Genomic DNA, 22,189 nt, shown 5'->3' with positions numbered 1-22,189 from the left:
AATAAATATTTATTTTCAAATAAAGTTGAAAACATTCTTTAATGTTATATTTTTGTTTTAATGATCCTTTTACTGCCTTGAACCATTGGTAGTAGGTACGCCACTGTTCTTGTTACAATAGATACAATACAAATGCAAGCATTACTAATTTAAATTCAGTAAATTACTCCCCTCATGGTCTTTTTTCATAGGTTTCTAATGTAAACGCTTATATGGACATAAAACAATTGACCTTTTGGACTTTTTAAATTCCAAATAATGTTGATGTGTACAGTATGGGACTTGAAATTAATTAATCTTTTACAGACATGTCCAAAGATTAGTTGATTTGAAATGCAGCCTTGAAGCATATATTAAACTACTGATCTTTTTGGTAAAAACGTCTTAAACACGTCAATAACATCACTAAAAAAGAGATGCGATAGTATTTTTTTATTCTACCTCAATCACTGATACATTAAATACATCTTCAATCATTCTTATGTCTTTACTATATATTATAGGATGTCCGGGAATAGTGCGCACATTTCGGGACGCGATTTCTTAAGTCAAAATAAACAAAAAACCCTATGAACATAAGCTCTCAAAAATTTAAAGCCCCTTGAAGATGATCTCCCCATAAATAATATTTCCTGAATATCTCGGGTGCTATTCAAGCTACGTTGATGAAATTTTGTACCTAGAGATTATTTTTTACTACAAATTTATTGCCGGTATCGGAAAATTCCTACTGTTGCCAGAGACATGGAACTTAGGGTGAAGGGCCGACTAAACATGTGCGACTTTTTTTAAGTACTGCACATTTGGGGACCCAAGTTCCCAGGAACTTTTTTCTTATTTCGAACTAAGAAATCGAATCCTAAGGTATGTAAACGCTATTTGCGAACACCCTATATAATGGATATTAATTTCAGGTAATTGAAAATTGTCAATTAAAATTATAAACAGTTTAACAACAAAATAATTATGGTGTCTTGGCAACTGCCATTAACATTTACATAATTTTGCTACGCTAATTTATATTAGTCTATTGTTCACTTTAAAGAGAGAAGTATTATGGACAAATGTATCGATGTAAACAAGCTCTACGAGCAAGATTCCAAGCTCAAGAAAGATGAAGTGGAAATGCTGCTAGTCTGGTGTGGGCAGCAGAGGCACTTCCCCAAAGTAGCAGGTAAGCACCAAGATTATGTTTCTAACCGAAAAATCACATACATGTAGAACTGCAGGTAGCTTTGGCTTTGCATGCCTGCTACTATAGCCTGGAGCAGGCCAAAGGATGCCTGGAAAGCTACTTCACGATAAGAGGGCACTGCAAAGATCTTTTTACCGTTAGGAATCCTGATGACGATCCCGCTTTGAAGCAAGCGATGAATGTGTCGTAAGTTCTCGGTGTAAGTTAATCTTGAAACTGACAATATTTTTTTAAGTCTTTTAACAATACTGCCTGAAAAGACCAACGAAGGGTACTATATAGTGCTCGGCAAGCTTATGAACACCAATCCTGATCTATACAACCCCCAAATCGACTCAAAATTATTTGACACCCTGGTGCTCAGGCAAATGCACCAAGAGGGCCCCGGAAATGGGCTGGTTTTCGTCATGGACATGAAGGGGGGGGTGTTTGGACATTTGACTAAACTCAACTTGGGAATTTTCAAGAAGTTTTTAGTTTACTTACAGGTGAGACAAGGAAATTTTACTTTCTGAGCTAACATAGAAGGCTTTTAGACGGCCATGCCAATAAGACTGATATCAGTTCACTTCATCAATGTAGTACCGTTTATGGATAAACTGCTGGCAATCGTAAAACCCTTTGTTAACAAGGAAATGTTCCAAAAGGTAACTTAAAAGCTAATGGACTTATGTTTTTAAACAAATGCATTTCAGCTCATCGTTCACACACATAATGAGAACTTGTACAAGTACGTTCCTTTGGAATGTTTGCCTTCAGATTATGGGGGTAATGCAGATGCCATACAAATTTGTTTCGGTAGGTTTTAAGGGTATAAAGTGATGGATTCTGATTTAGAAATTCTAGAGAAAATGAAGGAAAATATTTATGACAATCTATGGTTTTCTGAGCTGCAAAAGACTATGGTCACCGATGAAAGCAAGAGGATCGGGCCTAGAAAGAATTCCGAGAGTTTGTTTGGTTTTGATGGTAGTTTTAAAAGGTTATCTGTAGATTGATTAAGGAGAAAATTTGATAGTAATCTCTTAGGAAGTCAAATCAGGCAAGCACAAGCGTTTTAACTATAAAGTTTATATTTCAGATGAGAAAATAATAAATCTCTTACAAATATAGTTATTTTACTGTTGCATAAACGTTTTGTTTCAAATTTCATTTTTTGGTAACAAAGGCACAATGACTCTAACGTTCTTCATAGAGATGTTAAATTAAAACGCGTAAATATACTACAGTAGATCCGTAACGCTAAATAAATTATCCCGCAAATTTGAACGTTTAACATTAATCTATCAACACTTCAAATAATAGGATAAATTCTATATACTCAATGAGAACTATTGAGAAACGGCGGAAAAAGTGATTTCTACATCGTACAATTTCCGGGCAAAAATTAGCTACTAAAAATTCTTCTTATAAAATACCAGGTACCTGCTAATGATATATACCTATAACCACAGCAACTAAAGGCTCAAACTAAAGGTTAAATAAAACTGAACACTGCATGCTATAAGTAAAATAAAGAAAAAAATCAGTTAAATCTACCACAGACCTTTGAAAACGTTTCTAAACCTGTCTAGGGACTGTTTCGGTTCCAAATTCGTATAAAACTATACATACATATTCTGGTGGAAATGAGACCCTTTCTATGGCTTTATGAGTGGTAGAAAATGAGCTTCAACGAATTTATACAGTTCTCTTTAAAACCTTTTTTTTTATTGTTTTCGTTTTGTCCTGTATTCGCCGCCTTAGCGAATATCTTAGTTTTGGCAAGGCTTTTTTTGATTTACCTGAACCAAAGCAAAATATTCTTGAAATTAATTACACTTCAACAAAGATACTTACCTTTTAAGGCACCCTGCTTAATATTCTCTTTAATATCGTTCTGGTTTCCGGCTTCGGATTTCCTTTCGATTGCTGAAGGAGTAACGTTCGTTGTCTCCTTTATGGGGTTTGCAACTTGGAGCTTGCCTTTCGTGGCAATATCTTCATGTTGTCTCTTTTTCAGGGGCACTGACTTTTTGTCAGTTTTTGCAGAATTTTTGGAAGAAGGATTTGCTGAGGTATTTGCAACAATTTCTTTAGACCTTCGAGAGGCGTTCCGCGCGGACTGCCTTTTAAAGTTGCTGATTTTACCTGTAATATCACAAAATTAGACCCTCTTCCAAATACAAAATATACCATTGTTGTGATAGTCGGACTCTTTAAGCTTTCCACTGAGAGACCTATATAACCCCCATATATAATGTATTTTACACGCTGCATATGGGCAGCATATATAACTACTTTTGAACGTGTCTCGTAACAAGTTTACAAGAATGTTCCCGGAAATCCCCGAATGAATCACGTATACGAAAAGATTTTATAAACATTATTCGAAAAATACATATTAACATACAGAGTGTTAAGGTTTCCAATTTTATTGCCGTTTGGTTTAAATTTGGGGTGCACATTTTTCACAAAAGTCCACATCAACTGACCAATTCGAAAATCTACAGAGTAATATTTCTTGTGGAATCAGGCTCTTTTTACAATCCTAAACCTTTTAGTGTTATGCCACTGATACTCACTAATCAAAAATTAAAATTACCCGTCAAGTTCAGATGCTTCTTTGCCTCTTGTATGTCTGGTTACCTAGGCAGACATGCAAGTATACGCAAATATACAATTCTCAAATAAATCAGTAAGCATTTTTCTACGACTATGCAAGAAGACACCATTCATCACACTTTCCCCTGACCAAAAACATTGTTTTCATCTCTAGAAAGAAAATATCCCGAAACGTTAACCTTCGTCTCCAGAGATGAAAATTTAACAGCAACGTGTGAATACAACCTGCCATTCGTAGGAGTATAGTTGGAAATTGGTTACTATTTTATTTTGTATATATTTTGCTGCCAATAATAAAATCATACACGATTCAAATTTTAAATTATTTAAAACTTTAATTACCGTTTGAATCATGCATGGTCGTAGAAAAAGGATAATTTTTTAACGTTAAATGTTTTACTGGTAGTAAATATTTTTTTCTAATCCAAGGAAATTACCAAAAATTGTCTTCTCAGTGACAAAAAATGCGAATTTCGTCACTTATTAAACAATATACCAATTTTCAGCAGTAATACTTACTAGTCACTATGACTTTTCTGCTTCTCCCAGACCTCCCTGAACGCCCTCCATCACTCTTTTTTTCAGCTCTGTTGTCTTGAGATCCTTCTGCATTATTATCACTCCCTTTTAAAACATTGTCCGAGCTACCCTCTCCACCCCTTTGAGACCGTTTTGTCACAGTTTTGTTAACGGAAATAACGTCCACTTCCTCCGGCTTACTTAATCCCACATCACTCCCTTTTAAAGCATTATCCGAGCTACCTTCTTCACCCCTTTGAGACCGTTTTGTCACATTTGTGTTAGAGGAAACATCGCCCATTTTCTTCCTCACATTCTTTCCCAGCACAGTCTCCAAAACCATTTTCAATTTCTTCCGATTCAGCTGCCTTTTAACCAATGATTTTTTCTTTAAAGTTACTTTCTTGCTTTGCAAAATTTTCTGTGTTATGCTTAAACCCTTAGTTCCACTGAAAATGTTGTTATTGTTAGTTTTTGGTTCAGTCAAAGCTATGCTCTTTTGCTCTTTGCTCTTTTCAGCAGCTTCAGCTAGTTTTTTCAATCTTTCTTCTGCAACAGTGCATGGAGCAGGTTTTTTAGATTGTTCAAGGAACTTCTGCGTTAAGCTGAGCCTCAAGCTTTTCCTTTGTTGTAAGTGGCTATCATCAATTTTCCTCTTCAAAGCTTTATTCTCCTGCTCTGCTGTATCAGAACCCTCATCTTCAGACACACTTTCTTCAATATTGCTGCTGGAAATTTCATTAATTTGTATAGTATCATCGCTTCTTCTAGTGGTGTTTTCTTTTCCTCCTTCAGAAGGCCTGTAAGGCTCTCTAGGATCAAAACTGGTGCTTTCCCTTGCGGCAAAATTCCTTTCCTTCAAAGGCAAATTATTTAAAACATCACTGAAAGATGTGGAAATATTTGTTTCGCAAGTATCACTCTCCCTATTATGGCCTATAAACTCTTTGGTTTGAGGCATTGGTTCTATAGTAGATAATGGTACTTGAGGTCTTGCAGACCTTTCTTCCCTACTTGTAGCATCCTTCAAACTAGTCTGATTGGTGCTGGATTCTTCCTGAGAACAATCATCATCATACCTAAGAAACCCATTTATGTCACAGATAAGCAGATTAATTGTCACTGATCAAACCTTGTCATAATCTTAAGGCCACTTGCAGGTAAATTCTTCTTTCGGTCCTTCAAAACTTGAGCTCTAGGAGGACCTGGAGGATCCAACATCAGTGTAACCGCTGACGTATTATCAGCCCTCATTTTCGTCTGATGCCACCTAGAAACCAAACAACCTCCACCAATTTCTTAAAAAATTACTCATAAGTGTACCTATCTAAAGCACGTTCAACCAACAATTTGCTGGGATTTAGCCATACTTTATTGTAATCGTCACTCAAGGCTTCACACTCATTGTGCCTTTCCGCCTGTTGTACAATATGGACCGCAGCCGCAGGGCTCAACATATTCAACAGACCATCAGTGCCAAATATGAGACAGCGATGTATATTTGTGTCAATGGGAAGCACTGAGCAATCTGGGTCAGGAGACACTACAAATCTATTGATTTGAGAGTTATATGACCACAAATCACCCAAGCTACGAGCTACTGCCAAGAAAGGAATTTCATCTATTGGGGTCGAACGTCTTACTGGACCTTGATGACCTATTTTCGGGCGGTTCCAAACCACTCGAGGGACCCCTGGAGGATATTTGCATTAAAATAAATTAGTTAAAAATTTTTGAAGTTATAAATGTTTACCAGATTTGGAAACAACTTTCCCACCACAACTCTCAATTCTCCTCAACTCATCAGGACTTTCAGGTTTGTGGTCTTTAGTCAGCTGCTTAGCTTTCCATTCTGAGCAACCAGGTTCCTGATAACCTATTACAAAATTTACCTTACATATTTTTTTAAATTAAAGTAGAAATCTATATTTTCTACCTAAAATAATCCCTGAATCTCCCACATGACCAATATAGATTTTGCCTCTTCGAATAAAGGCAATGGAAGCAGTAGTTCCTGCAGTGCTAGGCAAACCTGAACTCGTTCTTGGCCATTTGTCTTAAATAATAAAAAAAATAATAACCAACAATAGGTAAATACATAACATTAATAATAATAATATTGAGAAAAAAACATGTCATCATAATAACAACATGACAACTCTTGAAATTCTGAAACCTGAATGCATTTTAATTTTTGTTTATTGTATAGCGATCAAAATAAAGTATCATCTTAGTTATAATTAACTGAGAATAACATTCATCCATTACTAAGGTCTCAGGTGAAAACTCCTATTAAAACCTTTGTTACTTACTAGGGACAATCCCTACTTGTGTGTGAGGTGAGGGGATTCCCAAACAAAAAAAGAACATGGTAAATGTTAGCTGAATGTCTTGGGATAACTCTGTCCTTAGCAAGGTGCCTTCAATACTCTTTCAACCAAATGGTACATCTATTACATGGTCTCCTATTAATTTGAGATTTATGATTTTGTTATCATTAGTATATTTTTTAAATTGTATAACATATATGTGGAATTCTCCTCTCTCATATGGATATAATTTATTTATTTTATATTCTCTGTTCCTAATTTTATAAGTAACCAAAATTCTTAATACATTTGGGACAATTCTGGTCATATTTGCTCACCCTCAAGCATGTGCCCCTATTCTTGTTAGAGCACATTAAACTAACTTACATTGATCTCTCCACATGGCATAATGTGTAGCAATATAACCATCCTTAATAGCCCTCAAAACATCTTCGTCATTCTCACTCCAAAAGTTTTTATGCTTAATAATAGTTTCCATAAGGTGCTCTTTGGCAAAAGACGCGGCCTCGACTCCCCCATGTCCGTCGTATATTCCGAAAAATGCATATTCCAGATCCTTCTCATCTTCAGTTTGCTGCAAAAATAGGTTTGATAACCCTTCCAAATTACTCGAAGATCAGTTGTGATAGTGGATATTTAGGGGCATCAAGGAAATGAGGGGGAACAAATAAAATGTTAATAAAGCAGTGGGTTTCTATTAACTACCTGGTAAGCCACAGAAAAGCAATCTTCCATATATTTACGACCGCCTTGGCGGCAGTTTCCAGTCACCCGCAGATTCACGCCAATGGATGCCGGCATTTTTGAGTCTCTCACATTTAGAGCATTGAATAGACTTTTAGTAATAGATTTTTAGCAAATTTTCCTTCACAAATAGGCTTATTTCTTATTTATTTAAAAAAATCCAGTTATTATGTTTATGGCCAACTGTCACAAGTCAAGAAAATTACTATTTTTAAGTGTGTCAAATACTCAAACGTACGCCAGAAAAATTACATGAAATAAAAGCATACTCTAAAGAGAGATGCGATGAGGGAGGGGATGTCTGAGCTTGCATCGTGGGATAACTTATGTTTGTGCCACTATTAAAAATGGCGCCTTTGCCGAGGCAGATTGTAACGGCGGGAAATTTAAAATGTTACCTAACTTTATTACTTATTAGATAATTATAGATCTTCAACCAAGAAAACTTGAAACTCTACTATTTATTCATTCTCCTGAACTACAGGAATTAAAGCTTTAACATATAAAATTTACATTGACTTACAGAGTAATCATTACCCAAAGAGATTCACATTGTATTGTATTGATAAAAAACAAAATAAATTAAATAATTTACACCCTACAAAGATATTTTTCTAACATAGCCAATTTTTAGTACATATCATATACAGACTGGGTATACAGCTCAGGCTTGTCATATCCCAATTCTTCCGGAGTGTTAATCCCCAACTCATTTAGTGTAGGCCTCAATTCCTGGATAATCCAAGGATAAATTTCCTTCTCTTTGTTGCCACACTTGTCCTTTACAGCCTCCAAAATCCTAACTGCCAAAGCAAAGTCATTGACCCTACGGCAGGCCTTCAGGGCTGCAGACAGAATTCTGGGCTCAGGCACCAAATCGTGACCCCACAGGTCAGTAATTCCAGCCCTAATGTCCCAACCATCGATATCACTCTGGTTGAAGTATTTTTCGTACCTTTGGTCGAATTGTTCATCGGTTTCAGTGGAGTGTTTGCTCAGGAATTGAGTGGTGGTGGCGATGTTTCTGGATACTGCAGGCTGAAGGGCAGGTTTGATGAGGGTTTGGGCTTTGAAGAGGGCGTTACGAAACATTTTTATTCCAACTCTTGAGTGATATTTAGTGAACTTTCGACGAAAAGTTACGTAAGGACAAGAACGGAAATTTACTAGTGAGTTTCTAACCACAATTTTTCCAAGGTGACTTCAAAGGTCTGTCTTTGTTTAATTGTTTCTATTAAAAGAGGACAACAATACACGACACAAAATAATATCTGCTTTGTGTGTTAGATGGCGTCGAAGTAGGAATCCATGAATTTTTTAAGGGTCCTCGAGGCGCGACATAAGTAGTCTGTAAACTAAAAGAATTCCTTAGGTGATTATCGTTAAGATAATCGTCTGTGAAATGCTAATATTAATATTTGTGCATTCCTTTTAATTTCCTAGAATCAATAATGAAAGTATTTAATTTCCTGTGATATCATCAATTATTTACTTAGTTGATAACTTAGTTAAGCAACATACTTTACAACAAATATTTTCCGTACACTTAGTTTTTTTCGAATAAGAATAAAAAATTGTCGAGGTTAAGAGCGCCTTTTGCTTATAAAATGTATAATTTTAATTCATTTGAAGTACTTATTAAACATTAGGTATATCTATCTTCACTGTCACATAGTACAAAATCAATAAAATTAGAGTAGTAAGCCTCTGACATCTATTTACACCTAATTAGTAATTGCTTAAAAATGCAAGACGTGAACCATAACGAGTAAGTGCAAATTCTACTAAATCTAAAGAAATCTTGGCAATTGTCTTCATTTTTAGATTCAACCATGAATTCTTACAAATCTCCGCAGATTATCTCAAAGAACAGCTATCACATTTACCAGTTTTGCTCATTATTTGTGGTAGCGGTTTTGGTATGCTCCCCTAAATGAATAGAAATATCAGCTCCTCAAGAATACATTAATTTTAGGTGGTTTGGCAGATACTTTAAACGATCCTATTGTGATAAATTACGAAGATATTCCCGGGTTTCCCAAAAGCACCGTGGAAGGACATGCGGGAAAGCTCATTTTTGGGACCCTCTCAGGAGTTTCGGTTGCGTGTATGAAAGGAAGATTTCATTATTTTGAAGGCAAAGCAATGCTTTTTAAATTTCATATAAAGCAAATAAAACCACCTCATTTATTATAGGATACTCTCTGCAAAAAATCACAACCCCAGTCAGAATAATGAAGCTCCTAGGAGTCAAAGGATTAATCATTACTAATGCCGCAGGTGGTATAAACCCAAAATACAAACCTGGCGACTTAATGGTGATCAAAGATCACGTCAACTTCTTTGCTTTCGGAGGGCAAAACCCCCTAAGGGGCCACAACGACCTCTATTTTGGTGACCGATTTTTCTCCATGAATAAAGCGTACGATAAGGAACTTATCGATATCGCGGAGGGGGTAGCTAAAGAAGTAGGTTTCTCTGATAATTATCACGAAGGGGTATATGGGTTTTATGGTGGACCGAACTACGAGACTATTGCAGAAGTGAATATGTTGAAAGTGTTAGGAGTTGATGCTGTAGGTAGGGTCTCAAAGAGTTTTGTTGCAATTTTTATAATCTGATATTTTTATATATGCATGTACTTTTAGGTATGTCAACAGTTCCGGAGGTTTTAGTGGCAAAACATTGCGGAATGACAATATTTGGCTTCAGTTTCATAACAAATTGTTGCATTGATTCTTATGATGATGCGGAGGAACCCAATCATATCAATATCCTGAACGTTGTAAATATGAAATCTTCAAAAATCCAGGACTTTGTCATCAAGTTCGTAGAAAGAAGCAGAGAAAAATGGCTGTGAAATTTTTTTTGAAATAAAGTTTAGTTTAACGTTTGGAAAATGTACTTTTGAAGCATATAATACAAAGCAACATTTTACGAATTCTCCCACACAGTCGAGGTGGTAATTGAATTCTTCTTATTCCTGCTTACAACTTCCACATGAGCGTCCAGCCCATCCGACAATCTGCTGATCCTCCTAGCCCAAGAGCCTCTTATACCTATAACCATGTAACGTAACTATTATTAAAACATGTAAGATTCTTGCGAGTTTACCTCTAGCATTCTCTAAGACTTGGCCTGCGTGATATTTACTACTTCGGTGCCTAGAATACTGACCTACTTTCGAGTCGTTGTTCCTAATATCATTTTCCCTAATTGTGTTCATAACATCATCATAATCGTATTCAGTTTTGTTCAGTCCGTGCTCGAATTTCGCTTCTTTAGCCAGGAGCATTTCGCGTTGGATTTGGGTTTTTAGCTGTAAAAAATTCGTGCTAAAAACGCATTTAAGTTTCTGGTAACTTTACCTCAGTGGGGACGTCTGGTATTACGTACTGCATTATGCCCACTAGGGCAAATACTACATGCTAAAAGTTAACGTTTAGATGAATATTTCGATTGAGTGGAAAAATACCTCAAAAATGACGACAAATGCTAATCTGGCGGCAAATACGTGCCAATATTGAGGACTTAGGCCGTAGGGGCTGGTTTCGTTGGGACCATTGCGATAGCCTAAGTTGAAAAAAAAAGATATGTTTTGAAATACTGCAATTCCGCAATTGCTCTCCTATTTAAATTAAACATTTTTCTTTTACTGTAATCATGGTAAGGACTAATTTTAACCTAGAGATAATTTAGAACACGGGCATATTCGTTTTTTGCTTGTAAATATCCAATTGTATAAAAAATAAACAGCAAATGCATTTAATTCAGGTATTTTCGGATAAATACTTAGTTCGTTGCGTTCGATTACTCTTGAGTTATATTTGTAAACTGTAGATATAATTGTTTTCGTTATATTTTCAAGAAACATTAATTGTTTTAATCTACACTTCAGATTATAAAATATGCGATAGCATGAAATAAAATAATATATGATACACCTCTATTAAGTGTTGTTGCAATAGACGTTGAAATTTTCTAGACTCGGCTCCTAAAGTCGCCTCGTCGATAAAAAAAATTCGTACTATAACAAGTCACCTATTGAATTTGTGATATAAATAACTATTTCTTACCTCTATATTGGCATATTTCCGGATTTGCACTGTCGTCATCAGGGCCCATATTCTCGAAATAATGAGAGGTATTAAAGACTGAAAATCAACCAAACTCATGAGACAAGGGCGATATTTTTTGCAGTTTAAAGCTAATATATTAAAGTCCTGTTAATTTTTTCAATTCAACTTTTGTGTTCCTACGTTTTCTCTTAGTATGCGATTTATGCTTTTAGTTTTTTTTTTGCATTCAAGGAGAACCCTGAGTAACATGGTGGCCCAATTCGCCGTTCTGTTTTAGCATCTATTCGAGGATATCTAAGATCAGTTATTTGCCTCCCCACAATATAGTTACGCTATTTCTCATTTCATACATGGAGCGGCTTTTTCCGCAATTCGGCCTTTGTTTGTTATGGGTGATAATCAAGGCATTATACTATTGCATTTAGGTTTTATCTCGACTCTTCAGTTCCTATCTCGCTTGCTGATATTTTTTGACGCGATGGTGATATATAAATACTCCAACAAAAGTAGATTCTTTTCTGCGGTTTAGGATGACCATACTTTTTGTTACTATAAAATACTTTCGCGAGTGCCTTCTTGCATTTGTGAAGTTTGACCTGATGGCACTGCTCTTTATTAGCGTCTTAGCTGCCTTTATTAAGCCTCCCCAAAAAATCGCCACCAGAAATAATGCTTCGTTGGGTTCTTGGTGAAAGGAAAGCGGTAACGCAAGGTGTTTTAGTGGCTAGGTGCCAAGGGCTCTAGCGCATGATGTGAAAAAGGTCCCTCAATTATGACATCTTTCCGTTGTTGTTACGCTATTGACTCCATATTGTTCAAGCTCGAATTATTGATTTCAATAAACTGAAACTCACGTGAATTTTAGATTAAGCTGAATGGACCCTGAATATCACGGTTATTTCGAAAACTAAAAACACATTTTTGTCAAATAGTCTCAAGCACCTGTTCTCCATAGAAATTATATAGCTCGTAAACTTAACAGTACTTTGATCTATCTGCCCTAAGAGGTAATTAATAACCACCAATACCTGACAAAGAAGTGTCGATATAACCTACTAAATCTTCATTAGGTGAATATTTATACTTGTAAACCATCCTGGGAATAAAATCACTGGTGTATGCAATCACAAAGGCCTATAAAACTCACAATTAAAAAAATATACTACTTAAACTAAAACTCATACATTAGAAACAATGGCGGCATAGGTAATAGCCCTGAGAATCCCATACCACGCCCCAATATCTTCCACCCTTTCTGCCAAGGGACGCCTTGCTTGCGTCACTATTTTATAGGCGTCTAATCGGATCTCTGCAATGTTGTTCAAAAGAGCGCAAAGAGGAGCAAGAGGGAAAGCTGCCACGAAGAGCGTGATGAAACCATATTGAAGAACTAGGTACAGGATTGACAAATCGCAATCTTGTCAACTCTTATCAAACTGAAATAAACATACTCATTTCCAAATATTCATCGAACAAGGCAAGCCTTCCTGGATCCTGCAGGTGATAATCCTCCTCCCATCGAGTATGCTTTCTGGTTAAATCTTTGGTGTTGGATCTATGAGATCTGTACCGCCACCAATTATAAAATTTGCTGCAAAAATCCGTAAATTAAACTATACTGAAGAATGAATTCTTTAACGTACGGATTGATTATTTCAACGAAATTATTGAGGATTTGTTTCCCTATCATTATAATAGCTAATTGAATACATAGCTCGCTTAAACACCCTACGGGATCACAAATATCCCCTTTAACGCGGAAAAATTCTGATTTTCTGCTGGTGGTGTCTCCTGGATAATCGAAGAATCTGCCCTAAAATTATTATATGGAACTATGCTTTGCGATTAATTACTTGGCTTTAAGCATACCTTGAAGAAGGCTATGTAGATTAAAGAGGAATAAAAGTTAATGAACTCAAACAGGAATATCTTGAAGGTATATGAGTCTTCATACTCAGTAGTTGTTCTGGGGCTCTCCAAATTGGTCAGATAAATGGCCAATGTATGGTAGCCCTTAAAAATGAATTTCGACGGTGTTGCTTAACTAACGTTATAAGCTTACTCTAGTTAGAGACATGATGAAGATAAGATTGATCACTGCAGCGCTTACTGAGGTCACGATTTTGGCGTGATTTTTCAGGAAAAAGTTCTGACTTCCATAGATGATTGTTACTAATGAGAGTCTATATATTATTGTCCCCAGGACGGCGCCTAATACCACAAACAACTAAAAATTAATCTTCAGGTTTTCGTACCCTTAAAAAAGTCATGTTATCTACCATGAAAAACACTGCGCTCCCCGTTATAACCATTCGCAAAACCTTCTGAGAAGTGGGAAGATACGGCTCTTTCTCTCTGGTAACCGGATTTGTTCTGAAGGTCTTGACACTCGTCTCGAACTCTTGAAAAAAATATTCAAATGCACGTTAAACTACATACATTCAAGTATTAACTTAGTTATACTTGAAAGTAGTTGAATTACATTTTTACATCAATGTAACTTAATTACTGACAGGTCTAATAATCTAAACTAACCTGGCCTGGGTTCTTCATCTTGTTCAGTGCCTTGCAGGTCCCACTCCCACTGAATCACGCTCTGTTTCCTCCTCCACAGCTCCAAAAAAACCGTAGCTAAAATAGTTTCTTTAATACTTAAATTGTGTTTTTCCTACAATCTTACCCCATAAACTCATAAATATAGAAAAGAACACTGTCGCCGGATTGTCGAACAAGTACGTAAGCTTAGCGAATTTACAACTATCTACCAATTTAGTATAAGTGCAAGCCTTGTCACACAAGGGGCACAAGGTGATGTTGCCGGGACCATTTGGATCGCAAATCTCATGCCTAAAATACTTTCAAATTTAGTACAAATTCGCATGTTGTCATGTCATCAAACACACCTTGTTTGAGCTTATAATTGCATTACAAGGACATACTGGTGCAGAAACCGGAGGTGCTATAAAACACACACTATAAAAACATGTAGTAAAGGACGAAACTGGTGTTTTAGCTTGTTCTGGGGGCTTACGTGGCGGTATTGTCTGCGCCGTCCATGGTGAACAAGCCGTACATGAAACACAAAGTTCCCACGATGGCTGGAGAGATCAGCATTTTCGTGTAGAAGCCCAGCCAGCAGAAATAGAGTCCTATTTTGTCTCCGAAGTATTTTCTTACCAAGTTTAAGGGCTGGCGCTTCATCATCTTTCCGAAATTTGCCCATTCTAGATAAAGTAGCTGTGGAAAAGCACTAATTAAGAGTTTTAATGCTAGAACTAAGTGACACTTACCCTGCGATGCAATACACTACCATCGCTTTCTACTTGGTCCCATCTCCCCTCATGAAGTGGAAAACAAGATAAGAATGTGCTATTATTTATCAGTCTTCTTATTCCAACCTGCAGCAAATATGAAACTCGCATTAAACCTTTTTTCAGGTTTTGTATACGTGCCTTATCAGTGTCGTCAAATTTGGCCCGAAGCAAGATTTGCATCACTATTAAACTGCGCTGCGCACTCGAATAGTTCGTCGCCCTATCTTTCACTACAAATCTAATAATTTCCTTTAAACATCTTAACTGTTACATCCCTAAAATAAACCTACTGCTCCTCTCTATCTCTCCCTTCAGTGGCGTCATAAAATGACGGTTCTTTGGGAATTAAATCGTGATCATATTCGAACAATTCCTTCCAGGATTTTTGCCACTTTTGCCCAACTGTGAGACCTTTGTTTTGATCCTTTTTATCATCCTAAAAATTCAAAAGTGTCCAGAGAATAATAACTATTGAATTTGGGGCTTTACCCAAGCTTTCACGGAAATGGTAATAAACCTTTTGACGGGCAGTTTTAGTCCCATAAGGGCCGCGTAGCGAGTTGTTGTCTTCCATGGGAGGTGAATTTTTAGGAACCAAGTTTTGCCATCAAAGGACAAGTCCTTGTGCTCCAATTCCAGCTCCAATCCCTCCTTTACTAGATTCTCCTATTAAAACTGAGAGCTAGATATCTCAGACTGTCTGACAAATTAATTACGCACTTGAAAAACTTTTCTGTGATCTCGCCTTTTGGCTTCGGCCTCAGTCATGACCCCAAGCTCCTCTTCTTCATATACGAGCACCATGTCGATTTTTCTACAACCGTCCCGGAAGAATAAACTATCAGGGTTTAAGTTCTGAAAGGGAGTAAAATTATGTTGAATTTGGTGAAAAAATTGAAAAATTATATGAAAATACTGCAGTGTTAAGCAATATTTTCCAATAAATTGAGCAACTCGCTCGATCTGCTATTCACGGAAAATCAATTTTACCGCAAATAATATTAAAATTGCATTCTGTATTATCTCGCTTTCAACCGTAATTTTCTCATAAATATCGAATGACGGAAATGGCCGATCAATACTTAGTTGCTACTAATAAAAACTCCTACTTGAATCCCACTTAAACACAAGGTAAAGTAATAAATTTATCACTCAATGCAATTTTTCGAAATTCAAGAATTAAAAGAGGAAAAAATGTGGTTACATTTGAGAAAAACTTCAGAGGCGTCGCTCAAAGGGTTCCTATAATCATCGAAATGAATTAATTAACAAAAATTGCTAAACACTTTAAATTTTCACAATTCTGATTTGTTTTAAATATCAAAAACCCAGGGGCGTCGCGCATGAGCTCTGTATTCGTCAAAATTAATTTCAATTATTTTCATTTCCTTGAAGCAAAACTATCTGGCATGAACATCAAAAAACAGTAGTTTAGCTAGAGTTGAGGCGGAGGGAGGAAACGTTACGTTGTAAAGGAAGGAAACAAATACTCTGGGCCAGCATATGCACCACTAGGAACCACTTTTTACGTATATTTTGATTTATGTAACACTTTTTTGTGTTGAATGTTACTGATATTGATTTAGTAAACGTTATTGTTGATTAATTATGTTAATTTATTAGTTTATGCAATATTTTGGTACTGTTGAAATATAAAAGGAATGTGGAAACTTTTGTGCCACTTTATACATAGGAATTCAAGATTAAAAAAAATTATTTTTATGTTATAGAACAAGACAAACATCCAAGAAGGAACACTCAAATATTGGCAGAAATCGCACACTAACCTGAGTCTTTTCTGCTGGCGGTGTGGGAGGTGGCGCCTCAGTAGTGGTACTCAGTTCGTCCCCATCGAAATTGGGCACCAATGAAGGGAGAGGAGTCCCAGGCAACGCCATCTGTTCCTCATTGTCCAAATGCGCTCCAAATGCATCTTTTATTGAGAGGATTTTCGATGATTTAGGCTAAAACACACGGAAACCTTAGGCTATCAATTCATTAGCCACTAATTAAATATACCTCCATTCATGCAACGACTCAAATCTTATAACGTCAGCTTAAGGGTTCCCGCACGAATAAATCCCTTTCAAGTATTAATAACTCTTACGGGGGCGTATTTTTAGAGGCTACCACGTATCAATAAATTAAATGCTCAGCTATATTTACCGTTCATACACGAAACGACTGCCATTATTATTTTGACCGAAACGAGTCCAATTTGTTTCTATTGGCTTTGTTGTACTGTAATTACTTGCGCCATAAACGTGACTATTAATTATTTCTTTAACTTTGAAGAAGGGGGAGTTTTGAATTAAGTGATTTACGACTTCACGTTTCTCTAACCTTTTCCACGTTTTCTTGCTGCCACGACCCTCTGCGATACGCAGAATACTTGGGACTCTCTTCTATATTGTCCAAACTGTCCTTGCAAGGGCTTCTAGTTCTTCGGGGGATGTTCACCAAGGATTTGGACCTGGTTTTGGTGGTGTTTTCGGGGAAGTCGACATTCGGGGTGTTTGGATGGGGATGGGGGGTGAGCTTTCTTATCAGAGTGTGGTGATCGAGGGGGAGGTTGATGCTTTTGATGCTGTCATTGCTGGGACGCCTCGAGGATGCTAGAAAAGAAAAGAAGTTGAGGTGTATATTGTTGAAAAGGACTACGCAAGAACTTCTGTTAGAGGAGAAGTAACGATGATATTGATTATTCATTATTCTCCTGATCTACAAGCCAACTTCTCAGTGCAATTAAATATGTATTAAACGTTAAAGAATTTATTAATACCCTCAAAGCAACTTTCCCTTTAAACAAACAACTGCTAACGGTAATCAAGAAGGCTTGAGACACAAACAACCAACACGGGCTAGATGTCTAGCTTTACTGAAGGTTGCCTTGACGACCAAAAATACCGTGTGTCCCATAACTACACCATTATAAACATCGAAAGAATCAACTCCATTTTTTCTCACGGCTCTAAGAGCGAACTTACCTGATGATACCGGTAGTGTCTCATTTTCAATGAACATCTGACTCAAATCCTTGCCATTTTGATTGTTATAATCCATTTTACCCTGCTGCACACTTTTGATTTTCAACAAAGTCATATGTAGAACTTTCAAATAAAACTTTTTCAGACAAATCTGCGAGCGCTCAAGCAATTAATTACTGTCTCAAAATACGCTAGGAAAAGTCTTCCAAACACTGCACATGAAACAACATAATTACTTAATGAACTGAAACAAACTGATTGACGGGACCTTAGGAAAATACTCCGTCGTAAGGAAAAATCGGTAGCTCACAATAAAGCGCTCTAGGGTAACTGACTCTATCTTGCCCTAAATGTGTGTGACGTACTTGATGAAGACAGTCATGTCTCATCGAGGTGCTATCGCTCATAACCGAATTGCAACTTGGACTGATAGGGTTCAATTTGATACCTCGATAGAAGTCTTCCATCCTACTTAAACGGCAAAATGTATAATTAATGAAACGCCATAGAAACGCTAATATCAACAAATGGAAATCGATTTTTAACCTACATTTGCGTATAAAGATGGGCGATAGGACATCACCGCTCACGAAACTAGTCTATGGAGCAGTCAAATAGACTAAAATAACTTTCGTTCTATAATAAATTGGAAAAACACTTTCCTGATAGAATCAGGCATTGTTTCCCACATGGAAGTTTTCGGAATGTTTCATGATGTCTAGGTATTTAATAATCTTCAACAAGGAAAACGTGGACTACCCACACACGTGGACTTTACACAGAGCGTGAATATTTTATTTCAATGACCCCACTTTGGACAGAGGTCTTCGGACATCCCTAGGTGGAAACGTGCTTGTTTTCTCACATATAATTTTTTAATAGGTACTCATATTTCAAAGCATTGCGACAATTACTTAAAAGGGTAAATTTAGACCTTTGTTATAATTAAACCTTCTGTGAATAGAACTTAGAAAAATTAATTTTTAATTAAAGCGAAATAATTTGTGAAAACCTTAAAGTCAAATTAAAACATGCGGCAACATTGATTCCGACTGGCAACGATGTCGTACAATATGCAGCCGTGTAATTTTCAGACAAAATAACGTTGCAGCGTTGTCATTTTTAAGCGCATGTGCGTGACTTCCTTTGTTTATTAGGAAAAAAGGAAAAACCATTAAGAACACTTATGAACTATAAAAAACTTTATCAAATAAACTAATTAAAATTTAAACCTTCTCTGTTACTATAATGATATATGTTTTAATTTCAGTCATAAATCATCAAAACAATTTAACTGGCAGAGCAAACATTTTGCACATAAAACAACTTAAATCCCAGACCAGTAACGTTTGCATTAGTCCTAACGTTGATTAGTATGGGCCCAGTACTCGTATCTGAAAGGTTACGTGTAAAAAAAAATTACATCCGAACCTCGTTGCGGCTCGAGAACGTCTTATGAGAGTTTGCATGGTAATTTACCGACTACTGAGGCATCCATTGTGAAGTCCGAAACAGTGGAACCATCGTTGAATCTATCACCACAAAGCCGGGTACCATCTATAATGATATAGTCGTCAGGGCAGTTCAAAACGTCTACCCCTGCTTGGCCCGAGGGGACTGTAAGATCTCCATCTGGAAAAGTCCTTGTGTATCATTAAAACTATAGAAGATTTGATACATGAATTCACCAACATCTACGCCAAAAACCACGAAAATTCCAGGAAAAAACAAGAAAAATGCAGTATAAAGATTCATTTGCAGCCAAAAGAGAAATGCAAGTCAATTATTATGTAATTTTTATTAATCACTTACTTGGTAACCTATTCACCATCTGAAACGGATAAGTTTGTCTATTTGCCACATTCGTGAAAGTAATGGAACAGTACCCCGCTTCGCGTCTAATGCATATCGCATAGTTCAGGTTATTCTAGGATGAATTCGGAGTTTTACTAATAAAAGTTAATAAAAGAACACTTACAAAATAGCCTGGGGAGCTCCTATTAAACATAGCTGCTTGATCGTAGTTGAAGGTCTGAATAACCCCTCTAACACCAGTGTAATACTGCAGACAATTGCTTTGAGAAGTGCCGCAGGAATCTGTGTACTGACAGATTTTTATTTTGAACCTCTTCCTAGCACCACTCGCCGAAAGAACCATGATTTGAAGCGGGCCATTTAATTCAGAGACATCAACATAAACTACAGAAAAAACACTTTCAAAAAAAGAATTTAATTCAAGTCTCAACCCACCATGTTGGCCTGTGTTATAGCCGCAAATAACTGGGATTTGATCGTTAGCGTTTTGTCCCGAAATGACCAGCATTTCGTTGACACATGTTCCATTGGTAGGGCTTGCTAACTGTAGAGTATTAATAAAAACAGTTGGAGAAATTAACAGGAAGTTATTTACATACATCCAAATCGATAAAATCGATTCTGATTTGCTGAACATTAGAGCTTGTTTTGTACACCATGAAACGGCATGAGGTGGTGTCGTTGCTTGTTTGTCTGGATTCAGCAATTTCATATCTATCCACGTTGTAGTGATACCATTTCTTCCTAAATTGTAGTTTTGAGACAATCTTTAGAAGTATAGAACTAATTTTTAAAAAATTGCAATACTGCATGTATTGCGTGACAAAGCATGATCAATGTTGCTAAGTTATGAAAGTTATTTTCAGATTTGGATAATTTTACGTGATACCTGGGATCCGGTGTTGGAAATGTCGTGGGTACTGCTGTGGTAGTAGGAACTACAGTTCCGCCATTTGAAGGATAAAAATCAGGGTAATTGGGGCTTTTGAAGTAGGAGCAGTTTCTACTGGATGAATCACCGCAGCTACCTCGAACTAAAGGACGCAATTTTAGTGAAAAAATGCAAATATCTAATATGTATATAAAACATACTTACACACACAACAGACTCCATAACCGCTAGCGCAATCACCCATGCTCATTCCACTCCACTGGGTGCATTCTGCACTAGTAAGACAAACTCCCTGCCATGTACCAGCCCAATTCGTAGCGTTACACTCGGTATTATTAAATTTGACTACGGTAAACAGACTGAAGAACTGCTTTATTTTCCATATGGTCTTGTTTTTCAGATCCCATAACATATCTGCATTGAGAAATTTAAATTCCTGAAGGTCTTGTTTTGGTCCTTTCAAGTTAACTGAAGAATTTTTATAGATTTTTCGCTTTTTGGCGTCAGTGTTAAAACCATACTTTCCCACCAACAAATTTGATAAATACTTCTTCATCATCTGGTTTATACGTTTCTTTGCGTCTGGGACTTTCTTCAATACTGGCACTAACTCAATCTCCTGGTATCTATCAGAGTCTGCATTTTCTTGAGGTTTAACAGTTATAGTTGTTGAGACTCTGTTGAATCGATGAGTTTCTTGGTACTTCTTTGGCAAATCAATTTTTTGAACATAGGCTATGTATGAAGGTCTTCGGATCTTAGATGAGTCTCTGAATGAGGTGAAATTGTTGTGAGCCATGGTCCAGAAGGAAGGTCTCATAGTCTCAGGTTGCAGATCGTGGTTTAAGTCTGAGGGTAGGTAGAAACTGCCGTAGTTTTCTGAGTCAGGAATTATTGAGCTTTGGGCCTCATCACTGGTTGAGACAGGTTTTATCCCTTTATCTAAGCAAATAAATAATATTTAAAAACATTTGATATTAAGTAATACTTAATTATAAGTACCTTTATAAACAAATGTGCCTCCACTCACATCTTCTAAATTGGGCCTACTAATATGTCCCTCGGAAGAAGAAAATAGATGCTCGATATTAGGAAAGTGCAGCTCATCTTTTTTTGATCTTATTATGCTCTGTGATGGGAGCTTTGAAGTTAAAAATTGATAGTGACTCAAAGGGCGAGACTCTAATTCCCCGTTTTCCGCCTGAAATTTTATTACCATTTTTTGCGCCTATCACCAGGAAAACTGCGTCTGACTTACCTTTATAACTGAATCGTCAATAGATTTAGAGTACACTTTTCGTGAGGAATCATCGTAATCAAAGTAAAGAGGATCTTCATTATAATTCAAGCAAAATACCTGAAACTCGACGCAAAAAAATAATACCTTTACAGCGATCAGAACAAGAAACATATTGGTGACATACAAGGCCAAACACGTTATTGGTAGTTTGGTGCCTTCTCTAATTGTGTTAACTTAATAAATTTGGTCCCAAAGACCGAGGAATTCTCTTGGGTGTAACGTTGTCAATTTTCGAGTGAAATTGTTTGGAAAATATTTTCAGTAAAAATAGTCTTCGTGTTCCTTAAAAGCAGCACGAAACTGATTGGAAAAAATAGCGGAATTATGTGCAAAAATTCTCTAAGATTGAATTATTTAGTTACCAGAGCATGGCTTCTCGTATTATGCTCTGAATCTGGGCAGATCTGCCT

At 36.6% G+C, this 22,189-nt stretch overlaps 5 protein-coding genes across 5 annotated transcripts; 2 read left to right on the top strand and 3 right to left on the bottom strand.

Moving 5' to 3' along the window:
- Positions 1-1,011: 1,011 nt before the first annotated feature.
- On the top strand, positions 1,012-2,328 carry LOC136418177 (alpha-tocopherol transfer protein-like). The gene is made up of 6 exons (XM_066404153.1): positions 1,012-1,174; positions 1,222-1,381; positions 1,431-1,683; positions 1,732-1,842; positions 1,891-1,993; positions 2,042-2,328. Exons 1-6 carry the CDS (start codon positions 1,057-1,059, stop codon positions 2,191-2,193), a joined length of 897 nt encoding a protein of 298 aa, XP_066260250.1. The 5' UTR covers positions 1,012-1,056; the 3' UTR covers positions 2,194-2,328.
- Positions 2,247-7,604, bottom strand: Pp2C1 (protein phosphatase 2C). The gene is made up of 9 exons (XM_066404099.1): positions 7,354-7,604; positions 7,015-7,222; positions 6,255-6,374; positions 6,072-6,194; positions 5,642-6,011; positions 5,451-5,588; positions 4,319-5,397; positions 3,035-3,325; positions 2,247-2,979 (listed from the first exon to the last, which is right to left on the bottom strand). The coding sequence occupies exons 1-9, from the start codon at positions 7,447-7,449 to the stop codon at positions 2,876-2,878; spliced, it is 2,529 nt and encodes an 842-aa protein (XP_066260196.1). The 5' UTR covers positions 7,450-7,604; the 3' UTR covers positions 2,247-2,875.
- A 238-nt stretch (positions 7,605-7,842) lies between these two features.
- LOC136418202 (cytochrome c oxidase subunit 5A, mitochondrial-like) lies at positions 7,843-8,578 on the bottom strand. The gene has a single exon (XM_066404196.1). It carries the CDS (start codon positions 8,482-8,484, stop codon positions 8,023-8,025), a length of 462 nt encoding a protein of 153 aa, XP_066260293.1. The 5' UTR covers positions 8,485-8,578; the 3' UTR covers positions 7,843-8,022.
- Positions 8,579-8,927: 349 nt separating this feature from the next.
- LOC136418184 (purine nucleoside phosphorylase-like) lies at positions 8,928-10,345 on the top strand. The gene is made up of 5 exons (XM_066404166.1): positions 8,928-9,160; positions 9,217-9,311; positions 9,368-9,529; positions 9,589-9,972; positions 10,041-10,345. Exons 1-5 carry the CDS (start codon positions 9,138-9,140, stop codon positions 10,250-10,252), a joined length of 876 nt encoding a protein of 291 aa, XP_066260263.1. The 5' UTR covers positions 8,928-9,137; the 3' UTR covers positions 10,253-10,345.
- On the bottom strand, positions 10,272-21,395 carry LOC136418107 (anoctamin-4). The gene is made up of 29 exons (XM_066404061.1): positions 20,684-21,395; positions 20,477-20,621; positions 20,187-20,331; positions 20,023-20,131; positions 19,751-19,971; positions 19,585-19,699; positions 19,252-19,404; positions 17,129-17,400; positions 16,573-16,749; positions 15,506-15,640; positions 15,275-15,451; positions 15,076-15,221; positions 14,924-15,023; positions 14,762-14,869; positions 14,503-14,708; positions 14,152-14,318; positions 14,007-14,102; positions 13,751-13,872; positions 13,534-13,698; positions 13,341-13,484; positions 13,115-13,284; positions 12,923-13,062; positions 12,656-12,861; positions 12,500-12,605; positions 11,469-11,546; positions 10,868-10,965; positions 10,761-10,820; positions 10,507-10,711; positions 10,272-10,451 (listed from the first exon to the last, which is right to left on the bottom strand). The coding sequence occupies exons 1-29, from the start codon at positions 21,297-21,299 to the stop codon at positions 10,327-10,329; spliced, it is 4,707 nt and encodes a 1,568-aa protein (XP_066260158.1). The 5' UTR covers positions 21,300-21,395; the 3' UTR covers positions 10,272-10,326.
- Positions 21,396-22,189: the final 794 nt, after the last annotated feature.

This window comes from Euwallacea similis, chromosome 2 (assembly GCF_039881205.1).
Source record: "Euwallacea similis isolate ESF13 chromosome 2, ESF131.1, whole genome shotgun sequence".
Taxonomy (NCBI): Eukaryota; Metazoa; Arthropoda; class Insecta; order Coleoptera; family Curculionidae; genus Euwallacea; species Euwallacea similis.
Note: the sequence above shows the minus strand (reverse complement) of the source record. Positions and strands in the feature narration are given on the sequence as shown.

Excerpts from the sequence above, each read along its gene's own strand:
- LOC136418177 (XM_066404153.1), top strand. The coding sequence starts at position 1,057 with ATGGACAAATGTATCGATGTAAACAAGCTCTACGAGCAAGATTCCAAG. Across the intron at positions 1,175-1,221 it reads GCACTTCCCCAAAGTAGCAG|AACTGCAGGTAGCTTTGGCT; the intron begins GTAAGCACCAAG and ends ACATACATGTAG. Across the intron at positions 1,994-2,041 it reads TGCCATACAAATTTGTTTCG|AGAAAATGAAGGAAAATATT; the intron begins GTAGGTTTTAAG and ends TAGAAATTCTAG.
- Pp2C1 (XM_066404099.1), bottom strand. The coding sequence starts at position 7,449 with ATGCCGGCATCCATTGGCGTGAATCTGCGGGTGACTGGAAACTGCCGC. Across the intron at positions 3,326-4,318 it reads CAGAAAAGTCATAGTGACTA|GTAAAATCAGCAACTTTAAA; the intron begins GTAAGTATTACT and ends GTGATATTACAG. Across the intron at positions 2,980-3,034 it reads TAAGCAGGGTGCCTTAAAAG|GTAAATCAAAAAAAGCCTTG; the intron begins GTAAGTATCTTT and ends GCTTTGGTTCAG.
- LOC136418202 (XM_066404196.1), bottom strand. The coding sequence starts at position 8,484 with ATGTTTCGTAACGCCCTCTTCAAAGCCCAAACCCTCATCAAACCTGCC.
- LOC136418184 (XM_066404166.1), top strand. The coding sequence starts at position 9,138 with ATGCAAGACGTGAACCATAACGA. Across the intron at positions 9,312-9,367 it reads TATTTGTGGTAGCGGTTTTG|GTGGTTTGGCAGATACTTTA; the intron begins GTATGCTCCCCT and ends CATTAATTTTAG. Across the intron at positions 9,530-9,588 it reads AAGATTTCATTATTTTGAAG|GATACTCTCTGCAAAAAATC; the intron begins GCAAAGCAATGC and ends CATTTATTATAG.
- LOC136418107 (XM_066404061.1), bottom strand. The coding sequence starts at position 21,299 with ATGAGACCTTCCTTCTGGACCATGGCTCACAACAATTTCACCTCATTC. Across the intron at positions 13,063-13,114 it reads TTCGTTGAAATAATCAATCC|CAAATTTTATAATTGGTGGC; the intron begins GTACGTTAAAGA and ends GGATTTTTGCAG. Across the intron at positions 10,966-11,468 it reads GGAAATATGCCAATATAGAG|GCTATCGCAATGGTCCCAAC; the intron begins GTAAGAAATAGT and ends TTTTCAACTTAG.